The 10,315-nt window shown below is 50.3% G+C and overlaps 1 protein-coding gene across 1 annotated transcript in view; it reads right to left on the bottom strand.

Annotated features, from left to right (window-relative positions):
• TMEM268 (transmembrane protein 268) overlaps window positions 1-108 on the bottom strand; it is an 18,494-nt gene extending 18,386 nt beyond the window's left edge. Inside the window, 2 exon segments of the mRNA XM_023763054.1 lie at window positions 5-86; window positions 88-108. Of these exon segments, the coding sequence (XP_023618822.1) occupies window positions 5-86; window positions 88-108 (103 nt within the window).
• Window positions 109-10,315: the final 10,207 nt, after the last annotated feature.

The raw sequence follows: 10,315 nt of genomic DNA, 5'->3' as shown, positions 1-10,315 counted from the left end.
TTACCTTGCCCCCAGCCAAGAAGGCTCCCCACCGGCAGGCACTCAGCCAGAGAAGGAGGTGGCCAAGGGCCGGCCGCCCCGCCAGGCCATCTGCGGCTCACAGGCCATAGCAGGAGACCAGCGGGTTCTACTTCCTTTCTCAGCGCTATGTTTCATTCTGGAACAGCCAGCTCAGCTTCACTCACTTTCAGAAAACAGCGAAGAAAGAACTTCAGCCGGGGACTTGAGCAGGCTGGGCTCCCCACCCCAAGTCTTCACAAGCCCAGGGAGAGCCACCTGGATTCTCCCTTTCCCTTTGGTCTCTCCGCTCACGCTGAGGACCGTTTTCAGGGAGAGTGAGAACAAAACCCCTCCCACCCCGCGACTAAGAACTTCCCTTCCGCCCGGGGTTCTGCTCAACCTCGGCCTGGGAACTCAGGAGCTGGGGGGGGGGGGGGGGGCCTCCCAGGCATGTGGGATTTCCATTCTCTTACTAAGGGCAGCACAGGTACATTCATCACGGGGAGACTTGTTCATACGAAGGATCTCAAAGAGTTCCCCAGAGACATTGCAAAATACAAATGATAAAGAAAATCAGGATGAGGGGGGGGGGGGAATGTTTTAAAGTTATGATCATGAAGAATAAAAATACCCAGATATTCTGGCAATCAGGGTCCCTAGCAGAGGTTTAGGTTCAAGAACATGAACCCCAGGGTCAGACTATCCAGTCCAAAGGTCAGTTCTACAACCCACAGGTTAGGTAAACTTGGGTAAGTGGTTTAACCTCAAAGAGCTTCAGCTTCCTTATATTTAAACAGTGGTACCTTCCTCCCAGGGTTGCTGCAAAGAATCGATAGGATGATAGAAATAAAGGACGTTTAACAGCATATGGAACAAAGGTCACATGCCATACTCTCTCTGGTTGTAGCTGTGGTGAGGTTTGACACAGTTGCCATGCCTGAACTAAGAATTTGGTTTTGAGCTTCCAGGAGGCCAAAGAGAAAATGGAAATGCTGTCAGTTAAATAGTTCCTGCTACCAATACAGGGGGGAACAAACAAACAAAACCCTGAGAGTGAGGGAGCAATGCATCCTCTTGGCACTCGGCACTGAAAGACCTTGGAAATGTTTCCGAAGCCTCGGGAGCCAGGTCAGGTGCGTGCATCGGGCGTGACCCGTAGCCACTTCATCAACAAAAGCAGAAATGTGTCTTTCCTTGATACCAACGTGCAGTCTCTATAGTGCCATACACTCTGGGTGGAACCTGCACACCTTATCTGTGGTGTGTCCACCTGGGGCCTAAGACTCATCCCTCACCAAGGAAAATCATGCCTAAGTTCCTGGGATGACACACCAGCCCTGCCTATTAAAAAAAAAAAAAAAACCCTAAAATTGCCTTTTGCTGCCATGGTTCTCGACACTGGTGAAGCCAGAAAGTGTCCGGTCAACACACATCTGCTTGATTCCAAGCTGGCCCAAGGTGCCCGCCACTGCTCAGTTCCCCTAAAAATGAGAACCGGACTCCCACTCCCTCACCACCTTCCAACCCTCTCGGTCCTTTAAAAAGGACCAAATGCATAATTTGTGGAGCCCAGTGCAAAGGAGAAATGTGGGGCCCCTTGTTAAAAAATGATGAAGAATTTCAAGATAGTGACAGCAGAGCCTTCAGCCAAGTGGGGGCCTTACTCAGTGGGGGCCCTATGTGACTGAGCAGACTGCATGCACCTGAGCCAGCCCTGACTTTAAGCTTCGAAAGACCACATGGGACCCTTCCACGGACTAAAAATATGCAAAAATGAGCCTTTACTGCCCTGCATCAGTCTCTGAGGCAAGAAGGCAATAAACTATTGGGAAAAGAGCGAGGGCTTCCGTGCCAAAGAGCATGGACGAGAATCCCCACTCAGCCACTCCCATGCTCTGTGATGTTCACTGTCAAGGTACTTAACTAACTCCCTGAGCCGTCCTCATCTGTAAAACGGGCTCATGGAGGCCTCCCTGGCTTAACTGCTGTGGGGAGAACAGAAAGAAATGCAAGCGTAACATCCAATACCCTGCACCAATCAGGCCCCTTTCCTCAAAGGTTTTTCTCATTTCACAGGAGAGAAAATTGAGGGTCAAAGATGTGAAGAGACCTGCCCAGAGATCTGCCCCAGCTAGAAGCTGTGGAGCCAGCAGGTGAGCCCACGCCATCTGGCTCCAGAGTTCAAGCCCGTAACTCCCATGTCCCTGAGCCTCAGGACCCAGGTCTGGGTATCTCTGAGCCTGCTCCTTACACCACCTTTAAAAAAAAAAGAAAGAAAGGAGTGGGTCGAGGGGGTCTGCAAGGTGTGATCTAGCAACAAATTCCAGCCTGCACCTGAGATGCCGCACTCTGGGAGGGCAGGGACCATCACCCCTCACCTGGCCCACAGCAGGTACTCCCAAACATTGTTGAGCATTTACCACAGTCAGTCCTATCACCCCTTACTTCCTTCCTCTTACCTTGTACCCGCAAGAGACATGAAAGCAATTAACAACCCAAGGATGTCCGCCCTGCACTTGGCAATCCCTGAAGCCCTTTCCTGCCTCACCTGCTCACCTCCTAGGCCCACCAGGAAAATAGTCCTTAGATCCATTTCCCACCTGTGTGCCCTTGAGCAAGTTACTTAACTTCTCTCTGCCCCCTCTTTGCATGCAAATGGAGATAATAATAGTAACTCAGTTGCTTAAGCTTAAAGAGTCCCTCCAAGTAAATCACTCAAAGCAGGGCTAGGCAAAGGGGAATCACTGAAGGATGATAGCTGTTATTTTTACTCCAGAGACATTCCCTAATAAATAGTGCCAGGCACAGTGCGTTGTGCTTTCTCCACTATAAAACCAGAAATAACCTTGTAAGTCCCCCTTCAGCTCTCCCGACGGGGGATCACCATCTGAGGGAAAAGACAAACTCAGAGAAAGAGAAAGAAGAAAGTCTATGACCACACAAAGCAGTCAGCGGGAGTGGGCAGCAGCACCTCGAGGCCGTGGGAAGGCTGGGCAGAGGTGGAGGTGAGGGAGGTACTGCCAAGAAGGGGAGAGGTACAGATCAGGTGCAGAGGACAGGAGGGGTGCTGGCAAGACTGGCCACGGGCGGACATTGACCCTTTACCTACCAGCGTGCCCTGAGCTCAGGACCCTGCCCAGGGCTGCACCAGTCCCATGGGGAACATGGGAGGAAGAGACAAGCATGGGGTGGAGGGGGAACCGGGGGTGAGCAGAGCTCTGGGGCTCCTGCAAATAACTGGCCATCCATCCCCCGCCCAGCTTCTCCAAGTTTCCTTAGCTGCCTTTGCTGACTCTGCATGTAACCAGAACTCCCAGTTATCCGTCTTTTTTAGGGAGGTGGCAAGTCCCTGCAAAGGCAGATGACCTAAGTCCTGCTGAACAAAGGTCTCCATTTCTGCAAACAATGAGTGCCCAGCCTCCCCAGGAACCAGATGCCTCACTGAGATTTGGGGGGAGCGGGAGAAGTGGTGGGGGGGGGGGGGTCGGAGAGAAAGAAAGATCCCAGGTTTTACTAGTCAGGTTTTGTTTTTGGTTTAACTGCAAAAGTCCCAAGAAACCCTCAGAGGACCTGTCACAGACGTTTTGAGATGACAAAGCCTTGAGAAACAATGGGCCCAAGTTCTCCACTTTACAGATGAGAAAATTAAGACCCAAAAATGAAAGTGAACTATCCAAGGTCAGGGAGCCAATCGGGGCCGGGGCCAACACGGAACCGGGCCCATTCAGCGAATGCTGGGGACGACCCCCTGGCCTGGCCCTGGCCTTGGGCAGCTGTGTCTGGCCCCAGTCCCTGCCCTCAAGTCCTGCTCTGGGTCTGCTGTCTCGGGGTCTCCCTCACCCCAGAAATCACCCCCGCGGGCCACCGGTTCCCGGGATCCGCCCGAGAGCAGCTCCCACGCGCAGGACGCGGGGGAAGGGGCCCCAGTGCGTCCGGAAGGAGCTGACCGCAGCCAGGAAGGGGCACCGGCGGTCGCGCAGCCCCGGCCCGCGGCTCCAATCTGGGCTCCGGCCGCACGGGCGCGCGCACACTCACCCCCGCGCCGCCGCCGCCGTCGCCCCGGGAACACGGAAAGGGCGGGGGCCGCCGCCGCCCCTCCGCGCCTCCGCCTCCGGCCCGCCGCGCCCGCTCACCCCACCGGTGGGAACCGCCCGTCGGGCTCGCCTCGGGCTCCGGAGGGAAGCCTTCGCCCCGCGCGGCCGGCACAGCGGACCTGGGAGCGGCCTTTCGTCAGCCCGGGCTCCCCCGGGACGCCAGGAAGCGCTTCCGCGCTCGCCGACCACGTGCAGCGATTCCGGGGCGCAGGGGGTGGGGGCGGGGTGGGGGTGGCCCTCGGGGACCAGTTCCGGCCCCTCTGGGAGGCTCGGTGTGGTCTGCCCCTCGGCTGAGCAGCAGCTTACCTTCGAGGTCCAGCCCACGGAACACAGACAGTCACGGGACCCGGTGGATGAGGCAACATCGGGGATCAGGAACGTCCCAGGGACTTGTGTTTCATGGGAAAACTACATGTGTCTGTATTATCAGATCATCGGTTTGGGGACCAGGTTACGTGAGCTCCAAGCCACCAGGGCTCGGCTTTTGAGATCATCTTCCGTAAACTATTGAGCTTCTCTGTGCCTTAGTTTTCTGTTAAAAAACAAAACATTATAGACTATTTCATGGGATTGTGCTTTAATGAGATAATCTGTGTGTTGGCAACTGCCAGAAACTGTCTAGCAGCTCCACTAGACTTTGGCTGCCAGCCCCGGGCGACATCACTGGGGATTTCAGTGCAAAGGGCCCCCTCCCCCAGGAAGGCAGGAACCTTGTGTATTTCCCCACAGGGCACAGATGGACAGATGCACGCACGCATGTGTGTCCGTAAGGAAGGGAGCCTATTCTATTCTGCTGGGCACACTACTTTTTAATTCCACAAAAGTTCTTTGGCGTTCACCTCATGCCAGAACACCCCACTCTGCCTCTTTTTTTTAAGGGGTGCACAGACCTCCATATATTGTGAGAAGGCCCCTCCCCCCAGTGGACTTGTAGGTGGTTCCCACTCTTGCTCACAGGCTGTGCTGGATGGTCACAGCCACAGTGCTGCTACATGCCACAGCCTGCGTTCTACAGCTGAGTCAGAATGGGGGTGTATTTTTAATGCAACAGATACTGCCAAGTTGCTGGGGGCCTCTCAGACCACAGGACTCACCAGAGGCACAGGCAGAGTGCTGGGGGGCAGCCAGCAGTGACTGAGGAACTAAGCGGCAGGTACTGTCCAGGGGCCCTCATCCCCCAGGCAAGTGAAACGACATTGGGTGCCTGCTAAATGCCGGGCGTTGTACTGGGCAGCAGTGAGCAGGACATACCAGATCCCTATTTAGTTTGCCTAATTTCCCAGAATACAATTCAAGGGGATGGAAGCAAGAGTCCATGGGATGTTGGAGCTTTATAACTGCTGAGCGGATATTGGGAGGGATCCTCTGGCCCTGAGGAGGATCAGTTGGAGGATCAGTGGCTCAGTTGATTGGGTATCCTCCCATGCACCAAAAGGTTGCTGGTTCGATTCCCGGTCAGGGCATATGCCCAGGTTGTGGGCTCCATCCCCAGTATGGGCCATGCAGGAGGCAGCCATCAATCAATCAATATTCTGCTCTCACATTGATGTTTCTCTCTCCCTCTCCCTCTCCCTTCCTCCCTCTCTAAAAATCAATAAAAATATTGAGAAAAAAAAGAAAGGGATCCTTTGACACGGGTGGCCTGGTCACCATCCATCCAAATCCTGCCTCTCCAGCAAGGCCTACCTCCTCCATGAAGCCTGATAACGTTCGCCTGTTCTTCCTGCCAGGCTAGGCTGCCTCCCTTGGCATTCTCACTGCTCCTCCCACGCCCGCATGGACTTCCAGGTTGACACATCAGTCTCCTCGGCTGGGAAGGCACAGAAGACGTGGGCCTTTGGAACCGGCTGACCAGGCTCCGCCACTTACTGGCATGTGAACTTGCACAGGTCGGTTCACCTCTCTGAGCTTCCATTTCTTCATTTGTAAGAGAAGGAAAAGAATACTGGCAAAACCTTAAGAATTAAATGAGAAGATGATGTGCTTAGAAAGTGCTCAGTAAAGAGTTGCTAGTCTTGGGCTGCAAGGCCTGGTACGATAGCATGAGGGAGTGGGGGCTCCATGTAGAATGGAGGAAGGTAAATAAAATCCAGTAAAAGGTGAGAAATACCTAGTCAAGTCCTCTGGAAAGCAGACTCCAGGAAAGCTATCTCTACGGATTCACAAGGTTCTATGTGCTGGGCCCAAGCCCCTCCCCACCCCCAGTCTGCCCTGTACTAATTTTTAACCACTAAAAACCCTAAACTCCAAGACTGCAGAACATCTCTCAGTTCCTCCCTCACCCCACACTCTCTTTCACTTCTAGTTCTCAGTGGTTGCCATCCCTCGCCATCTGGAAGGTAACCCCAAACTTCATCCCCACCTCATCACCTGATGACACATTCTTAGGTCTTAGGTAAAAGGACCCTTCTTCTGGGAGCCCTTTCCTGTCCTGGGCCCAGGCCAGTCCCCCACTCTCATAGACCCTTGCTTAACATACAGCCAATGTCCCATTCCCCCCCCCCCAAAAAAATAAACCTATGGGGCATAGAATTGTTTCTGCCCATGTTCATATCTGTCCCTCCGCACCCTCCCCTCATGCACTTGAGTTATTGAATAAATAGCTATGAGTGAAATCATCAGGGTCTCAACTACAGATAAATTCAAATAGTCATGCACCCCATAATAACTGCACATACGAGGGCAGTCCCAAAGTCTATAATGGAGCCTAGGTGTGTAGTAGGCTCCATCTAGGTTTGTGTAAGTGCACACTATGATGCTTGCACAATGAAATCCCTAAGGACTAATTTCTCAGAATGTATCCCCATCATTAAGCAACACGTGACTGTAACCACAAACCCCAGCCAAAGCCACCCTTACTCAGCAGTTGCACCATCTGTCCTGTTGTGTTTATAAGGGTTACAGACCAGTGTTTGGGGGCCATCTGCCAACTATCTGGCAACCTGGATGATGTAAGAAGGAATGAAATTCTTCCCGGGCTGGCAGAAACTTCAAGCGTGGCAGCCGATGGGACAAGGGAGAGCCTCAGAACCTCTGGGTGAGTAAATGAAAAGCGAACATCAAAAATGAGATCTTGTTTTTCGGCATGGGTCTGCCAGGTGTAGATTTGCCGACCTTCTAGCTCTTTTAGAAACATATTGCTTGAAATGTTACCAGGGCCTGAGCAAACTGAACTGAATCAGATAGCGATTCAGGCTGGGAAGTCAGATAGACTTGGGTTCAGATCCAGCCTTTACCACTAAGTAGAGCTATTTTTAAACTTCTTCCCAAAAGCACGTCCATTTCCAAAAGAATGTTCCCTTGCTAATGGCTGCATTAACTTGATTCTGAATCCTGGAAGTCACATTATGCTATGAGCGCCCCATGAAAAAATATACATGCAAGAACTTGGGACTGAACACACAGCTGTGCTTGTCACGAATGTGCAGGGAGTAAGACAGGTCATGTGCTGTTTGTCAGGAAACTGGGTCAAAACCAGAAGAAACTGAACTCCTGTCAGCGAGGCCAGCAACCCCCCTGAAAAGTCAGAAATCTATTTCCACACTATGTGCAGAAAGATAAGAGCCACTGGCAGGTACAGAGGGAATGAGATGGGGCAGGATTCGAAGAGGGAGCACTCACATCTGGTTGGGAGAGGAAGGTCAATGAAAAGGTAATCAGCCTTGCCAGCCGGGTGGTTCAGTGGTTGAACATTGACCTATGAACCAGGTCATGGTTCGATTCCCAGTCAGAGCACATATCAGGGTTGCAGGCTCAATCCCCAGTGTGGGGCGTGCAGAAGGCAATCAATGATTCTCTCTCAGCATTGATGGTTCTATCTCTCTCTTCCTCTCCCTTTCTCTCTGAAATCAATAAAAAAAATTTTTTTTTTAAAAAAAAGGTAATCGGGCTTTTAACTAGAGCTAGACTCTGGGGTCTTTTTATCTTTAAAAACTCTGTAAGACAATAGTAGACAACCCCATCATGTTTTCAGAAAACCAGCCTAGCTTCTCTCCTAATCCTATCTTCACTGCTGCCATCAGTTCTACACTCCCTGCCATTCTTCCCTTTGTAAGTTCTTTTCTAGTAGAAAAGGCGAGAGGGGAATATTGTCTGTTCCCTCTAAGCCAGGGGTGGGCAAACTTTTTGACTCGAGGGCCACAATGGGTTCTTAAACTGGACCGGAGGGCCGGAACAAAAGCATGGATGGAGTGTTTGTGTGAACTAATATAAATTCAAAGTAAACATCATTACATAAAAGGGTACGGTCTTTTTTTTTTTTTTTTTTAGTTTTATTCATTTCAAACGGGCCAGATCCGGCCCGCGGGCCATAGTTTGCCCACGGCTGCTCTAAGCCCACCAATCTCCATCAATCACCCAAATACTGTGAGCGATGGCCTTGAATTCACACTTGACCCAGGAGCTAGTGTCATTTCAGGTTTTTTAAAAGCCATAGAAGATAGATGTTGACATGATCCGGCAGCTTCCTCTCCCCAACCACTGGCCTAATCTTTCAATCGTGAATGTGCCTCTCCTGCCTCCTAAGACCGGTTTACTTGTAGGGGACGGGGTGGGAGTGGGGGAGCAAGACTTGAACTGCCTGCCTGTGCAGCAGCTTTTTCCATAACTTCAGAGCCACTGAAATGGTGTGAGATCAGTTGACAGGAGAAAAACACTCTTGAGATCTGCCAGATGGTGAAGGAGAAAATTGAAAAGGTGAAAAACCTGGGGCATGCAAGACTCATCCAACAGGCCCTTCCCGCCAACTTTCCTTGACTTCTGGAACCATCACTCCATCACTGTTCGCACAAATGTGCCAAGAAATGCAAATTAGCTACAGAGTGCCCGCTCACCAAATTCCAAGGAAAAAGCATGGTCAGTTTACTCTTGCAGCCTTCCGGCGGGTCTGATGGACTCAGTTCCAGCTGTCACTCCTTTGCTCTGAGACCTTGAACATTCTCCAAGCCCCTCTGGGCCTCAGCTTTCCCACCCGTGGAAGTGGGATCACCCTGCAGGGCTGTAGGTTTACAAAAAGTGCCGGACACAGAACAGAGCTCCCTCACGAGAAGCATGCAGAGATTCACTGCACAGCTTGACAAGTTGCTTCACCTTTCAGAACCTCAAGAGGTGTTTTTCCACCCAGAAAGTGGAAGTGGTCAATCTTCAGGGAACTTGTATAAGATGCCAGTGTTTTATGCCTTCTTTCAAGAACTTGAGTAGGTCTGAGCAGTGGCACCAAGTGGAATGGTCAGTTTCTGTACTTGTAATGGGCAATATTGGGGGTATTTTTCTCTCTAGACAGGACATGAAATTGCCAGAGGAGCAATTAATCTAGGGTTTGGGAGATGAAGGAAATCTGTGTGGTACATAAAAAGTGTATGATAACCTCACTTCTGAGCATATGCAGAGTGGTTAAGCAGATACAGGCAGTCCTCAGGTTACGTCGGACTCGACATACGTCATTTCATGGTTACGTTACAATCTCCCATTTACAGTATTTATTAAAAAAAAGTTCTGTCATTTCGATGTATGTACATATTGCTTTATGTTTTTTATTATTTATTTACCACAAGGTCAGGAATTGTTATCTTTAATTTTTTTTTACTGTTTCACTTCATTACTGCTATGTGCTCCATGTGCGTGACATAGGTGCTTATGTAGGTGGGTTCTGACTTACGGAGAAAATCGCGTTACGTCGGTCCGTAAGAACAGACCTCCGACATAACGCAAGGACCTACTCTACTAAATCTGACTGCCAATCCGAATATTGGCTCTAACACAGTGATGGTGAACCTATGACACTAGATGATAGAACACATTTTTTTGGTTGATTTTTCTTTGTTAAATGGCATTTAAATAGATAAAATAAATATCAAAAATATAAATCTTTGTTTTACTATGGTTGCAAATATCAAAAAATTTCTATATGTGACATGGCACCAGAGTTAAGTTAGGGTTTTTCAAAATGCTGACACGCCAAGCTCAAAAGGTTCGCCATCACTGCTCTAACACATGAGTGAGTTGGTTCTTTAACCTCTCTGCCTCATTACGAGGATTAGGAAATGTAAGTGCAAAAGTGATTCTTTCCTTCTTGCCAAGATGCAGACCAAGAATATTTTCTAAGTATGTGCGGGAATGTGTGTGCCACACATGCTAATTTAATTTCCTCAGTGAAATTCTGCAAAATGTCTGGGTCAAAGTACACATTGCATTATCAAAAAGGATGAACCAGAGAAGAAAAA

The sequence above is a fragment of the Myotis lucifugus genome, unplaced genomic scaffold (genome assembly GCF_000147115.1).
Source record: "Myotis lucifugus unplaced genomic scaffold, Myoluc2.0 scaffold_273, whole genome shotgun sequence".
NCBI classification, from domain to species: domain Eukaryota; kingdom Metazoa; phylum Chordata; class Mammalia; order Chiroptera; family Vespertilionidae; genus Myotis; species Myotis lucifugus.
The sequence above is the reverse complement of the archived record's forward strand: the minus strand, read 5'-3'. Positions and strand labels throughout refer to the sequence as shown.